Source organism: Sminthopsis crassicaudata, chromosome 2 (genome assembly GCF_048593235.1).
Source record: "Sminthopsis crassicaudata isolate SCR6 chromosome 2, ASM4859323v1, whole genome shotgun sequence".
Taxonomy (NCBI): domain Eukaryota; kingdom Metazoa; phylum Chordata; class Mammalia; order Dasyuromorphia; family Dasyuridae; genus Sminthopsis; species Sminthopsis crassicaudata.
In genome coordinates, this window is record NC_133618.1 from 657,190,931 (window position 1) to 657,216,972 (window position 26,042).

At 36.5% G+C, this 26,042-nt stretch overlaps 1 protein-coding gene across 3 annotated transcripts in view; it reads left to right on the plus strand.

The window, feature by feature from the left end:
* The first annotated feature begins 702 nt into the window (after window positions 1–702).
* Window positions 703–26,042, plus strand: part of MICU1 (mitochondrial calcium uptake 1) — a 210,775-nt gene continuing 185,435 nt past the window's right edge. Inside the window, exon 1 of one of the 3 annotated variants that reach the window (XM_074296868.1) lies at window positions 703–825. Coding sequence is in view for 1 of the 3 variants with exons in the window: in XM_074296867.1 (XP_074152968.1) it covers window positions 2,044–2,066 (23 nt within the window). In the remaining 2 variants the exon portion in view is untranslated. Of the gene's footprint in view, window positions 826–1,262; window positions 1,285–2,028; window positions 2,067–26,042 lie in introns of those variants that run through there. The other 2 variants (XM_074296869.1, XM_074296867.1) reach the window with 2 other exon arrangements.

Genomic DNA, 26,042 nt, shown 5'->3' on the forward strand with positions numbered 1-26,042 from the left:
AACAAACGCAATACAGTATCAGTTCCTTCCTTTTTGTTTGTGGACATTACTCCCTTTCTTCAAGGTTCCATCGGGTGTGGGTCCCCTTCCTCAAGCTCCTGTGCCGCTTTGCCCGGTACACAGCCGCTCTCCCTTCTCTGCGCGGTCTTCGTTCCTTCTTAGAGCACAATAAGCTCACGTGGCCACGTCTGCCTCTGTGTACTGGACATACAGCTGGTGTTTAATGTGTGCATTAGTTCATGCAGATTCCCAGTAACTGGAGAGGGTTTCTCGCTCTCATTGCTCGCCCCAAGCATTTTCCCTAGCGGTCCTCCAGGGCTCCCTCCCGGTTTCCTTTCAGTTCCCTGTCTTCTACAGTCGGTGAGAACGCAGATGTTTGCATGGCGTCTCACTCTTAAACTATTCATCGAGGGCAGGCCCCGTCTTTTACCTGTCTGCATCCCCAGTGTGGAGCACGGTGCCTAGCACACACCTAGGCGCATAATCAATGTTCTGATAGGTGCGCGCGCACGCACACACACGCACTCACACCCTCCTCCTATAAGTACAACCCAGCGGGCTCCGGCCCCTGAGGGCGCTTCCTGCCCCCGAGCCTCGGTCCTGCAGGATCTCTGAGCACGCTCCCCGGCTCTGCCGTCAGGAGGCCTCGCCTTTCCCGCCACCCCGCAGGCCCCGCCCCAATCCCGACAGCCTCCGCGGCCCTAGCATCACGTGAACGCGAGCCGCTCAGGACTAGGCTTCTCTGTCCCAGAGAGGCAGTGGCCGCAGCTCTATGGTCGCCTGAGGAGCCGCCGCCGCCGGGGAGCGGGCGGGACGAGAGGACGGGTGAGTTAAGGACCAGGGGAGGGCTGCCGGCATCCTCTCCTTCGGCCTTGCGGGGGAAGAAGCGGGTCGCGGAGCGAGGACCGAGTGGGGAATCAAGGGAAGTCTCCGTGCCCGTCATCGCCGCCGTCTTCCCCCTGCTTAGCCTGGGATCCACTCTCTCCCGCCCTCTGCCGTGTCCCGCCGCTCCGCCTGGGGGCGCTGCCGCCGCCGTCAACCCCTCCCGCTGGAAAAGGGGCGGGCAAGAGGCGGAGTTATTCCCCGTTGGGCACCTCCCGCTGGGTGTGTAAAGATGGGCGGGCCCGCTGGGGTGGGAGGTGTCTGCTAAGGCTCCCTGCTCTAATATTTGCTAAGCGCCTACTACGCTAGGCGCCTAACCGAGCCAAGGAGAATTCCAAGTCCTACGAGGGGTCCGGCGCTGCCAGAAGCGAGGTGTCAGCTGGGGAAGGAGGGGAACCCGAGGTGGGGAGGGGCGGCTCCGGTTGGGAACTGTGCCGGGACTGGGTGGGGAGGGGGCTTCCGATGGCGAAGGCGAGCCTCAGGCTACGAGCCCCGGCTACGAGCCTCGAGCCCTCTACTACGAGCTTGGTTGCAGTCGGGCGGAAGCCCCCGGAGTGTGGACAGCTCGCGTCTCCTCGCTGCCTCCCTCCCGGAATCCTCCCCTTCCCCTTCGTGACTCCCGACTTCCTCAAGTTCTTCCCTCAAATCCCACCTCCACCATAGCCCGGACTGTGGCACTTTGAAGTTTGCGAAGTGTTTTACAAACATCTCTAGAGAGATACCACAACCCGGAGAAATAGGCGCTTTTGTCCCCATTCTACAAGTGCGGAAACTAAGGCAAGCAGAATATTCGAACTCTTCCTCAATCTGCCCTGCTCTGTCACTCTTATCCCCTGCCTGCCTCCCTCTGAACTTACCTGGAGTGTGCGTAGTTTTGTGGGCGTGGTTTTGAGAGCGGGGACTCCGGCGTGGGGGGGTGTGCGTGCACGTGCATGTGCGCCTGCCCAATCGTGTGTGCTTGGCACAGAGCACTTGCTGCATGGATACTTAAAAACTACTCAGGACCAAAAAGGAGCCCTCTGTTCTCTCTGATCCTCTGAGAGCCTTCTTGTAATTCTGTGCTCTTGTTCACAATCTCAGGGCTTCAGAACTGGAAGGTACTTTTGAAGTCATCCAATGCAAATCTCTCATGTTACAAATAAGGAAACTTAAGCCAAGGAGATGAGGTGGTCAGTATCACCCAGGTAATTAGCAAAATGGAGACTGTGACTAACCAGAGTCCACAAGCACTGTTCTTTCTATTGCGCCCATACCTGTCATTCGAGGCAACAAGCAGTCTATTGAGTGGAAACAATTGGTACACAGATATATAAGTATCAGAGATATACTTTTAAGGGGGTAGCACTAATAGCAGGAGGAATCAGGAAAGGCCTTATAAAAGGTGACCCTTGAAAAGAGCTTTTATAGGATCTAGGGACTCCCAGAGCCGCAGGGAAGCAGTGAGAAAATAACAGATAGAGAGAATCAATAGTTTGTACAAAGTGTATGGAGGGGGGGAGGTACAATGTTGTATGCTGGGAACAGCAAGGTGTCTGCTTTGGCTGGAACTAGACTTACTGCATAAAGGGGATAAACCTTAAAAGATAATGAAGGAATGCAAATGTCAAAGGAGTTTGTTCAAGCATCTCTTCTTTCTGTCATCAGTGGAAGGAATGGAATTTTATTGCTAAAGAGAAAATATCAGGGCATGAGGAAGTAAGATTGGGTTAGACATTTTTAGATTCCAGTTAAGTCTTTCATAAGAATAACTGATAACATGGCAGGAGCGTGAGACATACCATACTAAGTCAGAACAATTTTTTATTTGGAGATCGCCCTCTACAAGCAACATGAAAAGTTTTTGGGGAGAGCAAAGTAGTCCTGAAGTAACCTCAATATTTTTTTTTATTTTAATAGTTTTTATTTACCAGATATATGGATGGATAATTTTACAACATTGACAATTGCCAAACCTTTTGTTCTAATTTTTCCCCTCCTTCCCCCCCCCCAGATGGCAGGTTGACCAATACATATTAAATATGTTAGAGTATAAATTAAATACAATATATGTATACTTGTCCAAACAGTTGTTTTGCTGTACAAAAAGAATCGGACTTTGAAATAGTGTACAATTAGTCTGTGAAGGAAATCCAAAATGCAGATAGACAAAAATAGGGGTATTGGGAATTCCATGTAGTGGTTCATAATCATCTCCCAGAATTCTTTCACTGGGTGCAGCTGGTTCAGTTCATTACTTCTCTATTGGAACTGATTTGGTTCATCTTATTGTTGAAAATGGCCACATCCATCAGAATTGATCATCATACAGTATTGTTGTTGAAGTGTATAATGATCTCCTGGTTTTGTTCATTTCACTCAGCATCAGTTCATGTAAGTCTTTCCAGGCCTTTCTGAAATCATCCTGTTGTTGACCTCAATATGTTAAAAATATATATATCGTACTTTGGACATATTTAAATTTCCCATAATTCATTGTAGATCTATTGCATTTAAACTTAGTTTAACTCTTTGTTGCAACTATATTTCAATTTGTACAGTCCCTGGATATAATGAATTAGATGAGAAAATTCTATTTATTGCATAAAGTTGTATACTTATTTGAAAACCATTTTTTCAAGTTTTAAAGTGTCTCTAGTCTAGTATTCTGTGAACAATTCCATATTTACTTAGGTCATGTTGTTCATTTTAAAACTTTGATTTCTCTACAGACTTTGTTAGAGGGGGTGTAGTGTGGTATAAACAGTGCTAGTTTAGGAATCACAAGGATGTAGGCCTGGGCTCCAGCTCTGCTACTAGCTTATCTTGGGATGTTATTTAAGTCCTTCCACCTTTTGGTTCTGGTTTCATCTGCAAAATATGAAGTTGAACTATAAAATCTCTTAAAATTCTATGACTTTTTAAAAATGCAAATAAATAACCAAAGTTTTTTATTTCAGCCTATACACAACAAATTCCTCTTTATTCCTTCTATAGTTTTAATTGGACTTTGTTCTTGTTAATCAAAGTTTCCTGACACATTGTGCCAGAACTTTGTATGGTATTTCAGGAATGAGCATGCCCTTTTTTTTTTTTAAATAATAGCTTTTTATTTTTAAAATACATGGAAAGATAGTTTTCAACCTTCACCCTTACAAAACCTTGTGTTTCAAATTTTTCTCTCTTCCTTCCCCTCCCTTAGACAGCAAGTAATCCAATACATATTAAACATGTGCAATTCTTCTATACATATTTCCACATGGTATGCCAGAAAAATCAGATCAAGAAGGAGAAAAAAAATATAAGCAAGCAAACACAACAAAAAAGGTGAAAATACTATATTGTGATCCACACTCAGTTCCCACAGTCCTCTCTCTGGGTGCAAATGGCTCTTGGAACTGACCTGAATCACCTCACTGTTGAAAAACACCACGTCCATTCTGATGGAAGTGGATATCTTCAACATAGAGAAGAGCTAATCCAATTCCAGTTGATCAATGATGGGCAGAATCAGCTACATCCAGAAAAGGAACACTGGGAAATGAGTGTAAACTGTGAGCATTTTTTTGTTTTTCTCCCCAGGTTATTTTTACCTTCCGAATCCAATTCTTCCTTTGCAACAACAACAACAACAACAACAACAAAATTCGATTTTGCACATATATATTGTACCTAGGATACACTATAACACATTTAATATGTATGGGAATGCCTTCCATCTAGGGGAGGGGGTGGGGGGAAGGAGGGGAAAAATTCAGAACAGAAGGGAGTACAAGGGATAATGTTGTAAAAAATTACCTATGCATACGTACTGTCAAAAAATGTTATAATTATAAAATTAATAAAAAAAAGAAAAAGAAACAATTAAACAGCTGCCAATAAGGAAGGAAGGAAGGAAGGAAGGAAGGAAGGAAGGAAGGAAGGAAGGAAGGAAGGAAGGAAGGAAGGAAGGAAGGAAGGAAAGAGAGAGAGAGAGAGAGAGAGAGAGAGAGAGAGAGAGAGAGAGAGAGAGAGAGAAAGAAAGAAAGAAAGAAAGAAAGAAAGAAAGAAAGAAAGAAAGAAAGAAAGACGCTACACCCATCAGAATTGATTGTTGTATAATGTTGCCATGTACAATGTTCTCTTGGTTCTGGTCACTTTCCTCAGCATCAGTTCATGTCAGTCTCTCTGGCATGTCCTCATTTTATGCTGAAGTTGGTTGATATTTTCTAGTTTATTTCCCTTGTGCTAGTGATAATCAATCCATTGGACTCTAATTCGCTTTGTCAACTTCCAGCTCAACAATAGAATTTAGACAAATCTCTGAAATTATTCATGAGAATATTTAGCTTGTTGCTGGTTAATTCTTACCATAGGGATAGTGATATCCAGTGCTAAGCCTACTGATTCATTGCCCTTCTGGGGCAGTTCTGTTTCACTAGTTTGGAGACCTAACTAGTCTCCAATGTCAGGTCTCCCCGTTCCAGTCTGTCTTCCACACAGATGCCAAAATGATTTTCCTAGGGCATAGTTTTCTAATCACCTTTCTCTCCTACTCAATAAACTGGGATGGCTCTTCTGACTGGTGAAGCCCCTGAGCAGCTGACCCAGCCTGTTGGACCAGCCTCATTATTTTCTATGCTATATTACTAAGTCTAGTTGATGGCCTGATGTTTCTTGCACACAGTATTCTTGTGGCCTGTCTCTCTTTGCCTTGGTACTGGCTATCCCAAAAGCCTGTCATTCATTCCTTGCTCATCTCTGCTTCTTAGCATAATCTCTGTCTAGTTTCCTTCAAAACTCAATCAAAATGGATTCTTTGTGAGGCGTTTTCTGACCCCAGTGGTTGCTGGTGCCCTGCTATCCAATAACCTTGTATATGCCTGTTATAATACTAATATACTAATACTCAGGTGCCTCATCATAGGTACTACTTGTTGGAAATTATTTATCACTTGAATGTTTGCAGAGCGGATCTCATTTGATCCTCACAAGTCCTATGAATAGGTGCCTTTGTTTTTCCTGTCTTGCAAATGGAGAAACAGGCTGAGAGGTCATGTAATATATGTGTAATTCTCCTAAACATATTTCCACATTTATCATTCTGATATCTCTCCTAAATGTCTAAGGCCAAACCTAACTTGGGTCTTCCTGCCTCCAGGTCCAGCCTCTATCCACTGAAGCACCAGCTGCTAAATATTGGGGGCAGGGGCGCTTTCTCTTTGGGTTTTGTATCCCAAGGGCTCTGGCACAGTCCCTGACACGTGGTATGGACTTCATAAATATGCCTTAGTGGATTGAGATGTGTGATTGTAAAAATATGACCTGTGAAAGCCGACTTGCTCACTCTGGATACCTTTGTCATAGAAGATCTTGATTATTATCCTAACTCTCTTGTTTGGATGAGAAAGTCATTGTGCAATAAAGATTTAATGATATTCTTTAGTAAAATGCCTTGTTTGCCACCAAGTTCTGAGGTTTTTTCCATACCTTTGATGTATTTAGCATCTTTTATATGCCTTAAGAATACCCTCAAAATGGTGTTGGTTCTAAACCAGACCTTGTTACTTTCTTGATGTATTTGGTCTAGACCAGGACTAATATGTGTTTTCCACTCACTTCTTTCATCTTTCCACCTCTTTTCATCTGAGAAATTTTTATGAGACCCTTGGTTTAGAGATAAATAAAATAGGTATAAAAATCAAACATTTACTGAGAATCACAATTTTTGTGACCCAACATTCAGTTATGGGATCCCATATGGAAATGGGATTCACAGTTTAAGAAGCGAGGGTAAAGTCTACCTGCTTTGTTTTTTTGCTGTGTAATTTCTACTTCCCCCCCAAAAAAAAATTAAAAAGCACATCTGGGACAATATCATTATTATATTTTTAATTAAATTATATTTTTCAGTTAACAAAAGTGAGAACAGCAGTGTGACACAGGACATGTCATTTAACCCTTGTCTGCCTCAGTCTCCTCAACTGCAAAATGAAGATAATAAAATAATACTATCTCTTGCCAAGGTTTGAGGATCAAATCAAATATTTGTGAAGTGCATTAACATAGTGCCTTAAAAGGTGCTTAATAAATGCTTATGCAAAATTTGTGGACTTTAAAGTAATTGTTCCAAATTGCTTTCCAGCATAATTGGGCCCTTTCACAGGCCTATTAGTAGTACATTAGTGCAATCCTTCCACAATCCTTCCACAATCTCTGCAACAATGCCTTTTTTCTCCTTTTTGGCATTTTTGCCAATCTCTTAAGTATAAGATTAAAAACCTCAGAGACATTTGACTTTCTCTTTTCAGTAATGATCTGGAGCAGTTTTCATATGATTAATGCATTTCTTTGGAAAGTTTCTGTTCCTGTCCTTTGATCATAGAAACTTATCAAATTCTTCATAGGATCTCTCTTCCTTTTCATCCTCTGCAACAAATGCTGTCATTTAAACTTTGTCTTCAAACAGATGTCTTTTTTGCAAATACTTACCTTGGTACTAGAATAAGAGGTGACCAAATATTGCACAAAAAGATATTTCTTGCTCCTTTTGGATACGTGATAAAGTCAACTCAACTTCTTTACCTCCTCAGGGACAATCTTTCCTCTTAGCTCCAGCTTTCTTTTATCTTCTGGTTTAATTAACTTACATAAATATCAATATTCATTTGAGTTTCTTTCTCCAGTAGTCAGTCACTAAATAAATATTGTTGTTCAGTTGTTTTTCAGTCATGTCTGATTCTTTGGGATCCTACTTAAGTTTTTGTTTACTGGAATAGTTTGCTCTGTCCTTCTACGGCTCATTTTATTAATGAGAAAATTAAAGAAAATAGGATGAAGTGACTTACTCAGGGTCATACAGCTAATGAGTGGATGAGGCCAGATTTGAATTCCAGAAAATGAGTCTGGTTCCTGGCCTGGTATGCCAATCTGCCCTAATAGATATAGATGTCTACTATGTGAAGATTAAAAAAAAAAAAAAAAAAAAAAAAGCAAAAGACAACATAGAAACAAATGTGTACAAACAAGCCACATGGAAGATAAATAGCTTATAAATTAGCAGAAGGAAGGAACTAGAATTAAGAGGGAGAGGCTTGTAGAAAATAGGATTTCAATTGGTATTTGAAAGAACCCAAGTAAACCAAGAAGCTTGGATGAGGAATAAGAACGTCCCAAGCATGTGGGACAGTCAAAGAAAATGCCTTAAGCTGAGAGATGAATTATCTTCTTCATAGAATAGTAAGGAGGCTAGGGAAGCCCAGTAGAGGAGGTTAGTTTGAAGGGAAAGATTATTAATTCAGTTTTAGTATAGTACTTTTATTTTCTATCTGTTGCCTCATTTTTGTTATATGTCTGGCCCTTGTTGGTTTTGGTCATACATATGTATTTAATACTAAATTGTCCAGTTTGAGTTCTTCTATTCATTTCTGTGTTCGATTCAGTCTGTCTATAGTAGCTATTCTGTATTTTGTGTGTGTATGTTTGGACTGATTTGTCAGATTACCCATAAAGTTGCATGTTTACACTAGACAGTTTGCATTTTTTATCTATTCTGTTTTTATTGAGTGTTTCTGTTGTCCAGACTTGATACAAATATTACAGTGTCATCTGTAAATAGCAACATTTTGAAAACTTCAATCAATAGTGAATACTTTCCCAAAAAAAATCTGCATAGAACATTTCCATGACACTAATGGAATAATACCTCATATGAATTGTTATGTTTTATACTGTACTTCAACCAAGATATTGATTGACCTGTCAGTATATAAACTGATCAGTGTAACAGATCAATGAATAGTTACTTCTCTGCTTGTATCCATATTAGTGCTATGTAATTTTTTTAACATACATGGGAGACAGCTTATTTGAGAAAAGCTTAAAGTTGGCTACTTGTTCCATTGATTCAAATGCTTTCTTTAAAAAAAAATCAATAGAGAATAGACACAGTTTGATACTGTATTTTGCCTCATAATTATATTGTAGAGGCCGAAGTATGATTTAGGAGATCTACAAGTCTGCCTGTTTTCTCCTTGTATTTTCATCAAATATCCTCAAAGCTTACATAGGCTATTCTAAAGGATCTTATTAGGAATGAAAAATGTATTGCTTAGGTTATAAGTTGTGTATTTTCTTTAATCAGATTTTTTAAGTAGCCTAGCTTGTGGCTTTTTCCTTTTGAGAATGCATGATTACTTCTATAATATCATCAGAATATGATTTGGAAAAGGCTTTTTAAGTACTTAAATATTTCATTCAAAGCCATTGTTATTTTATAATTATACTGCAGATCCACGGAATACCAAAGTTGATGGCAGTTTGTTATTCTAGCATATTATTCCAGCATTTATGTTTCTCTAACATGTTCAATATGTTATTTTAATGTTTTTGTTTCTTAGCAATTAATAGTTTTTGACAGATGATATGAATTATTGGCTTTCCATATTATTGCTTTATAATTCTGAGGTTTGAGCCACATCTCCAGGGCTTTTGTTGAACTCAACTTTTTTTTCTACCACTGTTCTACTTTTACACAAGTGATTCCTATAGTAAATGTTGAAGGGAGATGTACATCAATTTCTACAAGACCTGAATCAGTCAGGGTCTCAATGTCCCAAATGTCCTAGGAGCCAGTTCTAGTACTTAGGAATTAATTAGCAGAGAATTTAAATGAATGCTTAGTTCTTTTGATTATTATCTGTTTAAAAAAAGATGGTGGCATAGTGATCACTAAGTTTTAAGGACTGCTGTAAAAGCAAATCAGTATAACTCAGTATTCACTAAAATTAAATGGCATTAAAGGAGGTATCAAATTTAGAACAGTAGTTAAAAGCAATGTCTGGTTTTATAGAGCCTTTTTATAGGCTCTTAAACTTTTTCCACTTGTGATCCCTGTTTGTTGGAGAAATTTTTACACAACCCCAATCTCAAATCTGAGGCTGCATTTGTGAATGTACAATGCAAAGTGCACATATGTGTTTAGAGCCAAGGCTGCAGTGAAGTCATACCATACATCATGGGCAAGTGCTGCCAAAAACGCCTTGGATTCATTACTCATTTGATTTTGAATTAACTTTTTTTAATTATTATAGCTTTTTATTGACAAGATATATGCATAGGTAATTTTTCAGCATTGACAATTGCAAAACCTTTTGTTCCAACTTTTCCCCTCCTTCCCCCCACCCTTTCCCCCAGATGGCAGGTAGACCAATACATGTTACATATGTTAAAGTATAAGTTAAATACAATATGTGTATACATGTCCAAACAGTTATTTTGCTGCACAAAAAGAATCGGATTTTAAGATAGTGTACAATTAGCCTGTGAAGGAAATAAAAAATGCAGATAGACAAAAATAGAGGGATTGGGAATTCTATGTAGTGGTTCAGAGTCATCTCTGAGAGTTCTTTTGCTGGGTGTAGCTGGTTCAGTTCATTACTGTTCTACTGGAACTGATTTGGCTCATTTCATTGTTGAAGATGGCCACGTCCATCAGAATTGATCATCATATAATATTGTTGTTGAAGTATATAATGATCCTGCTCATTTCACTCAGCATCAGTTCGTGTAAATCTCTCCAGGCCTTTCTGAAATCCTACTGCTGGTCATTTCTTACAGAACAACAGTATTCCATAATATTCATATGCCACAATTTATTCAGCCATTCTCCAATTGATGGTCATCCACTTAGTTTCCAGTTTCTGGCCACTATAAAGAGGGCTTCCACAAACATTGAATTAACTTTTCATCATTGTGATGAGGTTAGATTTAGGAAACCAAAATGAAATTAGGGTTTCTGGTGGATAGGGAGTTAAATGATAAGTTCTAGTGGCAGGTTCAGGGTTCAGAGAACCAAATGCTCCCTTGCAACCCCTTGGGATTTGGGACAAGGATAGGGAGTTTTGGGGATTTCCTTCTGGTGGCGCAGAAGTTCTCTGTAAAAGAATTTACAGACCCAAAAACTTAGATTGATAAAAAAGGCTTATTATGGGGATTGGAAGTAAAGTTAGTAATTCTAACAGAGAGGCATAAAGTCTGGTTAGGGAAATAGGTGAGGATAAAGAGAGGATGGCATTGGAAAGAGTATTCCAGTGGACAGAGGCTTCTTGGCATAACATGGCATAGCCTAGCCTGGCATGTTTGGAACCTCTGCAAAGAGAGGGTTTTAGTTTGGCTCTTTTATAATAGGAGCTTTGGCTACACGCTGAAGGGGACTCGTGAGTGGAATCCCAAGTTGGCTCTTCCCTGGGTTTCAGCTTGAGATAGAATTTGAATTGAATTCAATGAGTTTCAGGACTGAGCCAACCTCACCCAGATAACAAAGATGAAACTATTTGTTTCTTGGGCAGGGTCCCTCACTGAGGCAGAGTTGAAGGAGATTTTCTCCTTTAAGGATTTTTAGAATTTTGGGGTCCCCTCTTCAATTGCATTCATAAATCTTTTACTGTTGGCAAATTTTTGTTGACTACTACATTCAGTTACATGACCCCATATGGAGTTGGGGCCCACAGTTTAAATATCTTTGAGCTGCATCATTATATCTTAAAATAAAAATTTAACTTCATTACCTTGTTTCACTGCCAAAAGACTTTGAAAATCTTCACCAAAAAACAATTGGGCATAAATGAGAAGCCTACAATTGATCAGCAACTATTAATTAGCATCCACTTTGTGTGGGGCCTGTATTAGAAGTTTGCACAACAAAGGAAAAAATGAAACAGTTGCTGTCTTTAAGAAACTTACACTGATGTGCAAATTTCCCATTATAATCTAAAGGTTTAAAATAACTATATAATGGAATGATTGATTAAATAGACTGTGCTGTCATTTTCTTTATTTGAGCAAGGGAAAATTATGGTTTTAAAATTTGTCTTGCCCTGATTCTCCTCAATTAACTGGGAAAGTAAAATCTAAACCATTTACTAGATAAGTACTCAACTTACTGGAGAATGTCTAATCAAACTATTTGTATCAGTGGATTATTGGGATGGAGTGTTACAGGAGTTCTCAGTGCTGGACCTAAAGCGTTTAACATCAGTTAGATGGAGGAGGAATAAGCTAGCACAATGCCAGGTTTGGAGTCAGGAAGACTCATCTTCCTTTTCAGACATTTCCTAACTATATGACTTTGGGCAAGTCACTTAGCCCTGTTTTCTCATCTGTAAAATGAGCCGGAAGAGAAAATGTCCAACTACTTCAGTATCCTTGCTGAGAAAGTCCCAAATAGGGATTCAAAGAATCAGACATGCCTGAAAAACAACTGAAAACAAGATGAAAATAAGTGTATCCTAAAATTTGCAGCCAAACCCTCATGAAAAATTGGGCAGTTTGGCACTGTGGAAGATAGAAGTAGAATTCAAGGTTAACTTTTACAACTTGGAGAAGGTTTTAGAATTTTATGAGTAAAGACAAGTTTAGGGTAGTTAAAAAAAAAAAAAAGAACAACCAAAACTTCTGAATAATTCTGTTCATAAAGGATTGGCTTACCTGCAGGTGTATAAACTGGACTTGGCAAAATCATATATAGTTTAGAAGCCACAAGAATAGTGAATTGTAGGTATTGTGGAAATTGATTGTCTTTGAGGAGGTTGCCAAGCCAGAATTTATCACTTCTATCTGACAGTATTCTATTTGTATTAATTTAAAGCCATTTTTCTAGATGGGCCCCTTGTTAGGGTTTATACTCACCTAACTAATGCTAATCTGTCCTTATTCCTAGGCCTATCAGAGAAAATCTGGTAAATATACTATGAATCTTACGTCTATTTTGAGGTCCTCAGAATCCTTCAGCAACTGTCTCATATGGAAGTAGTTTTAAGCGCACAACAGAGAAACTTAGACTTTATTCTTGTAAATCTACTCTATGACATCTTGCACCTACCTTGATAGCTCCCTCCCAGTCCAGTCTCCAGGTGGTAAGAGAGAGAAGAGAAAAGGGAAAAAGTTCTTCCTGTCCAGAGCTTAAATAGGGTCAATGAGGTCACAGACACAAGCCAATCAACAATGAAGGTTACATCCCGAACTTGACCGAGACTTCAGATCAAGATCTGGGTTTCCCACCCTGGGTGGAGGTCCTACCCACAAAGGAAGTCCCTAAGTTACTCAACTCTTAAACTTACATCTCAATTGTGCTTGCCTGACCTACTAGGATCCTTACAGGCCCTTTATCCAATAGAGATGGTTTTGTTGCTTCTTTCCACCTACCCTGAAGGTAGAATTTTTCCCCATATGGGAATGGATATTCTTTGAAGCTATTGAACAATTTCTTATATTGGCATCCCTAAATATCATGTACTTAGAGAGTAGGTGTATCTCACTTCTAAGTTTGGCATTTCTCCTTTCTATGATTAAGTCACTTCCTTCTATATATTGGAAGAGAAAAAAAAGATAGATAAGCTTATATTAAATGTAAAACTTCTTAAAGATAAAAATTTTCACACTATTTCCACAGATTTTTAATTGAGCTATTTATGCAGTGATAGTTATAGTTCATTTAAATTGCTAAGTTAAAATTTTTTTCCACATCTCACCGCTACTTTGCTTTCTTAAACAGTAGTACTGTGAAGCTGCCTTTCTTTTACTAAGGAAAAAAAGAATTAATTTTGATGTTGGAGAAATATCGCTTGGTAAGGGAATATTTAGCCTTGTTTATTCAGAAGCTTGATTGATCCTTTTCCCCTCCATTTAAACTGGATAAGTAGGCCCTGCCATTTGTGGATTGCAAAAACGTGTTGCTGTGTATCTTCACAAAAAAATTGTTATATTTTCATATTAAAGTCCATTTGAATTATTTAAGAGTAAAATTCAGTAGTACTTGTTCCCTTGCAAAAGGTTTTTAGGAATTTATTTGTTGTTTTATAGAAAGTATTGCCAGATGTGGTAGTATACATCTATGGCCTTGTTCCCAGAAAAGAAGAAGCTGGTGGATCTCTTGAGATTGTTTATTCTGTAGTAGTAGTGGACAAAGCTGAATAAGTATCCTTAATAAGACTGGCACTAGTATGATTTGCCCCAAGGGAACATCAGGCTTCCAATGGAAGGGAAATGGGTCTGGATCAGAAACAAAGCAGATCAGAGCTCCTATGAAGATCAGTGGTGGTATTGGGCCTATGAGTGTTTGCTGTACTTATAGCCTTGTTATGATAGGAAAACTTAATCTAAAAGAAGAAAAGAAAAAAATGAAGTGAAAACAGTATCACAATTATATTTTTATGAAGGGGAAGAGAAAAAAATTGGTAAAACAAGATAAGATGTTAGGTGACTATTATCATACATTTCATCAATTTTTCAAGCTATTCCCCAGAAAATTCCATCTGATTTCATATCTACTACAAACATATGTGGTTATCCTCCCTTTTCTTTCTATGAAATTACTACTACATGTGATGAGAAAATCCAGAACATTACAGAATGCACCAAGAATTTCTTTGCAGTTAAAGTGTTATGAGGAACTTGCTTAAACTAAAAATGATGTCGTTTTGCTGCAGATCCATATAAGGAAAGCTGTTTTGAGTCTAGGTACTACTGAGGGGAAAGAACAATCCAAACTTGAAGCCTTTCATTGTAAAAATGTCAAAACTAATTTTATTAAATTTTTAAATTCAGTTAAATATGTAATGAAAATGTGGAGAAGATAAGGCAGCAACAAGTTGTGAATTTATTTTGAAAAATTTGCTTATCCAAATGGATCTGACCTTGCTTACATAATTTGGAGTCTTTCTAGAAAGGTCCAACATAGGAAGTTGGAGGATTGTTTTCTTTTTGATTGCCATACAGAACTTGTCATGTTCTGTAGTAATGATACATATTCAGAATAAAAGGAGGGATTGGGAATAAATCAACATTTTTTGTAAAATTAATTATTTGTTTAAGTTGTTAGAGGTAATTTGGTTAGGCAGAGATTCTTTGCTGAGTCCCTTGAATCTACCCTTGTTCCAAGCCTTTCTTTGGCCTGAAGCATAGAAGTATGACCCATTCTATTAATACTCTCTCACATTGGGAAATACATATTTGCCATAGGATTTATAGATTTTATATTGTGTATATATATATATATATATATATATATATATAATTTAAACATTTATATATTATATATTATTTATATATTTTATAGATGAAAAAATTGTGGCAGACAGGTTAAATGACTTTCCCAATGCCACAACTAGGAAATGAGGCAAGATTTGAATTCAAGTCTTCCTAATTCCAGGCCTGGCACTGTATTACTATGCCATGTTACTGCCCTGGCACATAGTAGGTGCTATGAAAAAAAAGCTAGTGATGGTGGTGGCTATTTCCTGAAGCATCACAAACTATCCCATTAATGATCTTTACTACCCTGTAGCATGCTCTTCATTTTGGGCTGTTTACTTGACTATCTGCAGAGTAAGATTATAGTATCTAATAGCAGCCATCTAGCCCATCCCATATCACAAAGCCATTTGTGCTAAGAAGTATCTGGTCCCAATGGGGGAGGGGGCAGTCCACCACCTCTCCTGCTTTGGAATAGCTTCAGTTGTTAAGGATACAGAAAAAAAAATTTGATAAAATCCAACACCCATTCCTGTTAAAAACACTAGTGAGTGTAGGAATAAGTGGACTTTTCCTTAAAATAGTCAGTAGCATCTATTTAAAACCATCACCAAGCATCATATGTAATGGGGATAAACTAGAACCATTCCTAATAAAATCAGGGGTGAAACAAGGTTGCCCACTATCATCATTGCTATTCAATATTGTATTAGAAATGCTAGCCTTGGCAATGAGAAGAAAAAGAAATTTAAAGGAATTAGAGTAGGTAATGAGGAAACCAAATTATCACTCTTTGCAAATGATATAATGGTATACTTAGAGAACCCCAAAGAATCAACTAAAAACAATCCACATTATTATTGTGAAATAATCCACAACTTTAGCAAAGTTGCAGGATACAAAATAAATCCAAATAAATCATCAGCATTCTTATACATCACTAACAAAATCCAACAACAAGAGATACAAAGAGAAATTCCATTTAAAATATGTTGATAATATAAAATATTTGTGAATATATCTGCCAAGGGAAAGTCAGGAACTATATAAGCAAAACTACAAAACACTTTCCATACAGTTAAAGTCAGATCTTAGCAATTGGAAAAATATCAAGTGTTCGTGGATATTTCAAACAAATTTAATAAAGATGACAATACTCCCTAAACTAATCTATTTATTTAGTGCTATGCCAATCAAATTCCCAAGAAACTATTTCACTGAACTAGAAAAAATAACAACAAAATTCATCTGGAAAAACAAAAGGTCAAGAATTTCAAAGTAATTAATGAAGAGAAAATCAAATGAAGGTGGCCTAGCTGTACCAGATCTAAAACTGTATTATTAAACAGTGGTCATCAAAGCCATTTGGTACTGGCCAAGAAATAGACTAGTTGATCAGTGGAATAGGTTAGGTTCAAGATAGTGAATAAAAATAGCAATCTAGTGTTTAACAAACCCAAAGATCCCAAATTTTGGGATAAGAATTCATTATTTGACAAAAACTGCTGGGAAAACTGGAAATTACTATGGAAGAAACTAGGCATGGATCCACATTTAACACCACATACTAAGATAAGATCAAAATGGGTCCAAGATTTAGGCATGAAGAGCAAAATCATAAATAAATTGGAGGAACATGGGATAGTTTACCTCTCAGACTTGTGGAGGAGGAAGGAGTTTGTGTCCAAGGGAGAACTAGAGACCATTATTGATCACAAAATAGAACATTTTGATTACACCAAATTAAAAAGTTTCTGCACAAACAAAAATAATGCAAACAAGATTAGAAGGGAAGTAACAAATTGGGAAAACATTTTTACAGTTAAAGGTTCTGATAAAGGCCTTGTCTCCAAAATATACAGAGAATTGACTTTAATTTATAAGAAATCAAGCCATTCTCCAATTGTTAAATGGTCAAAGGATATGAACAGACAATTTTCAGATAATGAAATTGAAACTATTTCCACTCATTTGAAAGAGTGTTCCAAATCACTATTGATCAGAGAAATGCAAATTAAGATAACTCTGAGATACCACTACATACCTGTCAGATTGGCTAAGATGACAGGAACAAATAATGATGAATGTTGGAGGGGATGTGGGAAAACTGGGACACTAATACATTGTTGGTGGAGTTGTGAAAGAATCCAACCATTCTGGAGAGCAATCTGGAATTATGCCCAAAAAGTTATCAAAATGTGCATACCCTTTGACCCAGCAGTGCTACTCCTGGGCTTATATCCCAAGGAAATACTAAAGAAGGGAAAGGGATCTGTATGTGCCAAAATGTTTGTGGCAGCTCTTTTCATAGTGGCTAGAAACTGGAAAATGAATGGATGTCCATCAATTGGAGAATGGTTGGGTAAATTATGGTATATGAATGTTATGGAATATTATTGTTCTGTAAGAAATGACCAACAGGAGGAATACAGAGAGGCTTGGAGAGACTTACATCAACTGATGCTAAGTGAAACGAGCAGAACTAGAAGATCATTATACACTTCAACAATGATACTGTATGAGGATGTATTCTGATGGAAGTGGATATCTTCAACATAGAGAAGAGCTAATCCAATTCCAATTGATCAATGATGGACAGAATCGGCTACATCCAGAAAAGGAACACTGGGAAATGAGTATAAACTGTGAGCACTGTTTTGTTTTGTTTTGTTTTTCTTCCCAGATTATTTTTAGCTTCCGAATACAATTCTTCCTTTGCAACAACAACAAAATTTGGTTCTGCACATATATATTGTACCTAGGATATACTATAAAATATTTAATATGTATGGGAATGCCTGCCATCTAGGGGAGGGGCTAGAGGGAAGGAGGGGAAAATTTTGGAACAGAAGGGAGTACAACGGATAATGTTGTAAAAAAAAAAATTACCTATGAATATGTACTGTCAAAGAAAATGTTATAATTATAAAAATTAATAAAAAAATAATAAGAAGTGTTCATGGATAGTTCAAACAAATTTAATAAAGATGACAATACTCCCTAAACTACTCTATTTATTTAGTGCTATGCCAATCAAATTCCCAAGAAACTATTTCACTGAACTAGAAAAAATAACAACAAAATTCATCTGGAAAAACAAAAGGTCAAGAATTTTAAAGTAATTAATGAAAGAAAAGCAAATGAAGGTGGCCTAGCTGTACCAGATCTAAAACTGTATTATTAAACAGTGGTCATCAAAGCCATTTGGTACTGGCCAAGAAATACACAAGTTGATCAGTGGAATAAGTTAGGTTCACAGGACAAAATAGGCAATGACTATAGCAATCTAGTGTTTGACAAACCCAAAGACCCCAGCTTTTGGGATAAGAATTCACTATTTGACAAAAACTGCTGGGAAAACTGGAAATTAGTATGCATAAAAGTAGGCATAGACCCACACCTAACACTGAGAACCAAGAGAATCGAAATGGGTTCATGATTTAGACATAAAGAATGATACTATAAACAAATTAGAAGAACATAGGATAGTTTACCTCTCAGATTTGTGGTGGAGAAAGGAATTTGTGACCAAAGAAGAACTAGAGGTCATTATTGATCATAAAATAGATAATTTTAATTATATTAAGTTAAAAAAGTTTTTGTACAAACAAACTAATGCAGACAAGGTTAGAAAGAAAGCAATAAACTGGAAAAACATTTTTACATCCAAGGAGCTGATAAAGGCCTCATTTCTAAAATATATAGAGAATTGACTCAAATTTATATTAGTTCAAGCCATTCTCCAGTTGATAAATGGTCAAAGGATATGAACAGACAATTTTCAGATAAAGAAATTGAAACTATTTGTAGCCACATGAAAAGGTGCTCCAAATCATTATTGATCAGAGAAATGCAAATTAAGACAACTCTGAGATATCACTACACACCTGTCATATTGGCTAAGATGACAGGAACAAATAATGATGAATGTTGGAGGGGATGTGGGAAAACTGGGACACTGATACATTGTTGGTGGAGTTGTGAATGGATCCTACCATTCTGGAGAGCAGTTTGGAACTATGCTCAAAAAGTTATCAAACTGTTCATACTCTTACTTATACTTCATATTCAGCAGTGTTTCTACTGGGCTTATATCCCAAAGAGATCTTAAGTGAGGGAAAGGAACTCACATGTGCAAAAATGTTTGTGATAGCCCTCTTTGTAGTTACAGGAAACTGGAAACTGAAGGGATGCCCATCAATTGGAGAATGGCTGAATAAACTGTGCTATATGAATGTTATGGAATATTATTGTTATGTAAGAAATGATCAGCAGGATGATTTCAGAGAGGCCTGGAGACCTACATGAACTGATGCTGAGTGAAATGAGAGAACCAGGAGATCATTATATATTTCAACAACAATATTATGCGAGGATTAATTCTGATGGACATGGCTCTCTTTAGCATTGAAATGATTCAAACCAGTTCTAATTGTTCAGTAATGAAGAGAGCCATCTACACCCAGAGAGAGAACCATGGGAACAGAGGGTAGAACACAACATAGCATTCTCACTCTCTCTGTTGTTATTTGCTTGCATTTTTTTTTCAGTTTTTCTTTTTCTTCCTTCTTGATCTGATTTTTCTTGTGCAACCAGATAACTGTATAAATATGTACGCATGTATTTCAACATGTTTAACATGTATTGGACTCCCTGCCATATGGGGGAGGGGATGGGAGGAAAAAGGGGAAATTTTGCAACAAAGGTTATGCAAGGATCAATGTTGGAGAAATTACCCATGTATATGCTTTGTAAATGAAAAGCTTTAATAAAAAAAAAGTATATACTTTGAAAATGAAAAATGCACTGAAGTTTTAGAGCAAATGGTTGCATTATTCCTTGTTTCTTTAAAGGCATGTGGAAAGAATAGCTAGAAATCCTGTTGTTTTGTCTTTACCCCAAGAAGTAAACTGACTTTGGAAATTTCTACTGTGAGGGAAAAAAAGAAAAAAAAAAGAAAACCCCATTTTCTTTAGATATTTGTGTGTGTGTGTGTGTGTGTGTGTGTGTGTGTGTGTGTGTGTGCGCGCGCGCGCCCGTGCATGCGGAGCGCACTCAGAGTTTCATTCTTAAGCATCTTCCTTCTTTCCTGGTTTGATTTTTCTCCTAGAATTTTACTCTATGAGATCTTATGTCCCCTCTTCTCTGAATCCTTCAGAATTTACTTTGTCAAACTCAAGAATACATGTAAAATACCTAATTTTATTTTTCTTGATCACAAACACCAGGAGGGGGAAATCTCCCTTAGTGTTCTCATCATTTCCACTTTAACCACTAGTGAGTGAAAATTAGATCTATAAGATAATCTCCCCTCTTTAATTTCTCCCCCTTTTAAAAGATGAAAGGCAAGCCAAGAAGTTAGTAGCTTCTCTGCTTTTTGGCAGAAGAGAAGACATTTGTATAATTCAAATTTTTCAGGTTTATATTTTGTTTTCCAAATTCATCCTCCATTCTCTCTTTTCTATTCAGGTGAACTGTAGTGTATTCTAATGATAAAATCAGTCCTATTTATTCCTCCATTGACTTTACCCAAATGCTTTCTTCTTCTACTCTCTTCCTTTGTTTCCTGAACTTCTTCCTCATATAAATACATCTTCTTAATATATAGTGCTACTCCTTACACACACTTTTATGTATCTTCTTGTTTTTGAATAAATATACCCATCTAGAGCAAGATTCTAGGAATTGGTGCCGTCCTCCCAAATTTCAATGGTACCTAACTCAAATTTACCTGCTTGCATTAGAACCACTAGTGCTTCTTGCCTCACATTGGGACAATTATGTGCAGACATTTGAGAATCAATTATTTTGTTATTGTATCCTTTCTTGGATTTTGTTTCTTATGAATTTGGGGATATTTTAATTGCTATTCTTCCTTTATTGTAACTGTTTTGTCTGGTAACTGACATTTGGGAGATAAAAGTAATCTTCCTTCTCTCTCATCATTTTAAATTTAAAAAATATCTTATATAAATGCAATTTAGCCATTCATCTGATAAACCAACTAAAACATTTAATTAATAATGTTGAATTTTGAATTAGGAGAAAGGTTAATACTTTTGGAAGTAACTACAAATACTTTCTCCCATGTTTGCTAGCATGTTTTCTCTCAAAGAGTTGATTGAAGGCAAATTAATTGAAGTTGGATTTCTTATCAAGGAATTTTTGTAAAAAGGAAAGTTTAGCTCTGAAAAGGAATATGAAATAAAATGTGTGTGACGGATGGGGAAGACCCAGGCAGCATTAACAACTCTATTCTGCAACTTTCCCTCCTTTGTGCTCTGAACTTTTGGCTCCCTAAGTCTATCAATATAAAGACTCCACCCTTACTTTTAAAGCCCAGTTTAAAATACCATCTCCCAGAATCATTCCCTGATTCCTTGCTCCTCCCATGACATACTTGTTAATAATAACCTCACACTGAGATTTGCTTATGTCTCAGACTTTCCATGTATTATTTTGTATTGTTATTTGTCAATGTGTTCTATGTACTTCTACTTCCCACTAATCTATAAACTCCAAGATGGCAAGGACTTTACTTATTAACCGTTTAAACCTTGTACTCCCTCCTTATCATCTAGTACAATGTTGCGAACAATGTAGGTACCTAATAAATGTTTGAATTTAAATAAATATTTGAATTTAATCAAAACATGAATCATCTCTATAGCATCCCTGACAAATGGTAGCCCAGCTTCTGCTTAATAATCTACTGGTAGTACCTCATGAAGCAGCAGTCCATTCTACTTTTGGACAGTTCCAATTTTTAGGAAAACTTTCTTTTACATTGATTTAATACTGGCTTCAAATAGCCACCTATTGGCCATATTTTTAGCCCTTCATAAATACAACCATAATTTACTTCCTGTGTTTTCTTTTATCTAGACCAAATAGTCCTTTCAAGTTTTATAGCATTGTTTGAAATGCCCATCACTATCCTGTTCCCCCTTCTCAGGATACATTTCATCCTTTCATTGTCCTTTCTACAATGTAGAAGCTACCAGCCACCATTGTGCCTGTTCTGATGTGCTAAGACACTTTCCTTTTTCTGAACACTATTTTTGTTAAAGTATTTTATTGCATTAGCTTTGCCACAACACACTGTTGAATTTATTTAAACTTTCATTCTACTAAAACCTCAAAGTCTTTTTCATGTGAATTGCCTTCTAGCCATATTTCATCTTGTACAGGTATTTTGTTTTTTATTTTAAAAAAACCCTAAATAAAGGACTTTGGATTTATTCCTATTAAATTTCTTACTATATTTAACCCATGATTAAAGCCTGATCATTTTTTTTTGTCCTAGTAGTACTCTACAGCATATTAGCTACCTTCCCTTCTTTTCCTGTTTCCCCACTCCTCAGTTTCATGATATTTGCAAACTTGATGAGTTTGCTTCATATACTTTCATCCACCACTGATAAAAATGTTGAACAGAATAGAGCCCAAAGAATTGGAAAATGAGTGGATGCCTATTATTTGGGGATAAGGTATGCTATATTATTGTTCTATAAGAAATGATGAACAGACTGATTTTAGAAAAGCCTGGAAAGACTTACATGAACTGATGTTGAGTGAAGCACGTAGAACCAGGAATATGTTGTACACAGTAACACCAAGAATGTGTAGTGATCAACTATGACAGTCTTGGTTCTCAGCATTTAGTGATCCAAGGCAATCCTGATAAATTTTGGTTGAAAAATGCTATCCACATCCAGAGAGAGAACTATGGAGATTGAATGCAGATCAAAGCATATTATTTTTCACCCTTTTTTCCCTTGGTTTTCTTCCCTCATGCTTTTTCCCTTTTGTTCTGATTTGTCTATTCCAACATGACTTATATGGAAATATGTAAAAATGAATGCACATATATAACCTAAAAAAAAAAAAGAACAGAACCATGCAGCATTTTGCTAAAAATTTCTAAGTTGATATTTGTTCTCTTAATTCCTAATCATTGGGTTTGGTAATGCATGCATACTTGAAGTTGTCTATACTTTGATCATGTCTACATTTCTCCATATGCCCAGAAAGACATTATTAAAAGAGTGTCAAATAGCTTACTATAATCCAAATACTCTATCTTCCAAATTTCTTTGATCTCTTTTAAAAAAATCTGATATGATTTGTTCTGAGTAAATACTTGCAGCTCTTATTTTCCACTGTTTTATTTTATGGATGCTCACACACTAGCCTTTTGATTCCTAATAAAATTTTAGTACACCTTATTCATATATAATATTTGTTGCAAATAATTCTATAATAATATAATTTACTAACATATATATGGACTTTGAGAATACTAAGGCTTTTTCAAATACATAAAGATTTATTGCACTACCTCTAAACTCTTGAATCCATAAGTCATTAACTTTCACTTTTTTCATTTAGCTGACTGACCATCTTTTTGGAGTTCCAGTCCCAAACCTAGATTTTTCCATCATCTTGAATTATATGTAATAAATTTCCAGCCAAGGCTGTCACTTTTATTTAATCTTCCATTAAATATAAACCTTCATCTTAATTGAGTTCTCCCACTATGATTTGTGAGGTCCTTGAGTGCTAAGAACACATCTAATTTTTTTCTATATCCTTCTTTGCATCTGTATTCAAATCTGGATTTTGGACTTGGCATTTAGTAGGATATTTAAATAACTGCTGAATGAGTGAACTCTAAGTAAGGGACCTTGTACATGTAATGCAGTTAACTATTATTGGTAGCAACACCAACAACTTTGACTACAAACAGATTGAATCTGTTTCAGTGAGTATGTCTACATTCTGTAATGAAATATGAAAGATTTTCATCAAAGTATATTCTTGGAAATTGCAGTAGAAAACCTGTTTTATTTCAGGAACAATATTATAGTTTGGAGTATTATATATGTTGTAAAATAGAAATAAAATTCTATATGCTTTTATCATCATTCATATTTATAAAACTGGGATACAATTCGTAGATTCATAGGATTTCACTCCTGCAAAGTACATAATAGCTGGTCTTGTCCAACCTTGACATTTTACAAAAGAGAAAATAATAAATTGTCATATGTTCAAAGTTATATAATTGGCAGTTAGAATTAGATACCATCCTCCCTAATTCCCAGTGCAGTGCTTTTTCTTCCTAAAGAAAAAGCGAACTTTTATAAAAATCTTCTAAAATATACGTATATCATATGTGTTGATAACATAAGAAAATCCAATATACTATAAAGTGTTTGTAATGTATAAATTTGAAAATATATAGCAGTATCATAAATTTGACTTATCTAGAAACACTTATACTATATATGATGAACAGACACTTATTTTTTATTTTTTTTGCTGAGGCAATTGGAGTTAAGTGACTTGCCAAGAATCACACAGCTAGGACTGTTAAGTGTTTGAGAGCAGGTTTGAGCTCAGGTCCTCCTGACTTCAGGGCTGGTGCTCTATCCACTGCGCCACCTAGCTGCCCCTAAATAGACTCTTATTAATCAGCAGTGGGTTTATCTGCTTTCTTAGAAGGGGGAAAGCTTCGTAAGGATTATTGGGGTGGTTTAAATCTCTTTAGCAGGGAAAGTTATTCAGAGTGTGACTTAATGGCTTCCTTTCAAAAAATATTCCTATATCAAATTGAGGTTCTCAATAATTTCACTGAGTGTTCTAGTTAAAAAAAAAAAAAAAAAAAAAAAAAAGTAGGTATAGTAATAATATCTTTGAAAGTATAACTAGGGGGCAGCTAGGTGGCGCAGTGGATAGAGGCTAGCCAGCCATTGAATTCAGGAGGACCCCAGTTCAAATCTGGTCTCAGACACTTAATACTTCCTAGCTGTGTGACTCTGGGCAAGTCACTTAACCCCAGCCTCAGGGAAAAAAAAAAGAAAAGTATAACTAAAATTTGCAAAGATTTGAAAAGTAAAATATTTTCTCTTAAATCTATCTGAGCAGAGGTTAAATGATTACTTGTTGAGGAGGATATAAAAAGGGATAATGTTTAGAGTAAAAGCTGGCTTATACAGTCTCTGAGGTCCATTCCAATTCCATTATTATTGGGAAAGCCTATCCACCTTCATTTCTGATCTTTGCTTCTAAATTCCCACCAAAAGTCATCAAGGACAATTTTGAATGAGAAACATAAAAGAAAATATATATAAAAGAAAGAATAAGCACACAGACATACCATAGAAATCAGTAGACAATATGTGATATATATATATATTTACATTTCTATATATGACACTAACCTCTAGGATCTTTTTGAAAGAGAGAAAGAGCCACTGGTTTTTTGATTCTGTGGATGTATAACACCAAAATCCCCAGGAACTGAATATATTCACTTTTTTTTCTTTTTTACTTTATACAGTAAAGCTTAAATCATAACTCAGTAGGCATTCTTTGTGTAACTTGGACGTTTTTTATATCAGTCATATTTCCATTCTCCTTTGTAAACAGGGAAAAATAAAAGTGAAATATTTTCTACATACTTAAAAGACAAGCCCTATAGTATAAATACTAAACACAAAAAGTTTGTAAAATTTTCTCCCATGTTTTATAAATATTAAACTTAAGAGGCATATGTGTCAGGAGACTTTTGAAGCAACTGTGCAGTCTTCCGCAGGGACAAATTACTTTAAGTCATCAAAAGTGTCATATGGGGCCTGGCTAGTTAACATGAGCAAAAATTTGTATCTTCCTGTTCATAATGCATGAGATAATTTTCTCAAATTTTTTTCTGCAAAGATAGTTTTCAATATTCATCTTTACAGGTTACACATGTAAACCCCATGAGAAAGAAAAAAAAAAGACCAAAAAAAAAAAAGTAAAAATACTATGCTTTGATCTGCATTCAGAATCCAGAGTTATTTCTCTAGTTGTGATCAGCATTTTATATCATGGGTTCCCTGGAATTATCTTGAATCATTGTATTGCTAAGAAGAACTAAGTCTATCATAGTTGAGCATCATATACTATTGCTATTACTGTGTACAATGTTCTCTTGGTTCTGCTTACTTCACTCAGCATAAGTTCATTTAATTTTTTTTCTGAAATCATTTTGTCTTATAGAACAACAGTATTCCATTACCACAACTTGTTCAGCCATTCCCCAAGTGAAATGCATCACCTCAGTTTCCAATTTTTTGCCACAAAAAGAGCTGCTATAAATATTTTTGTACATGTGGGTCCTTTTCCTT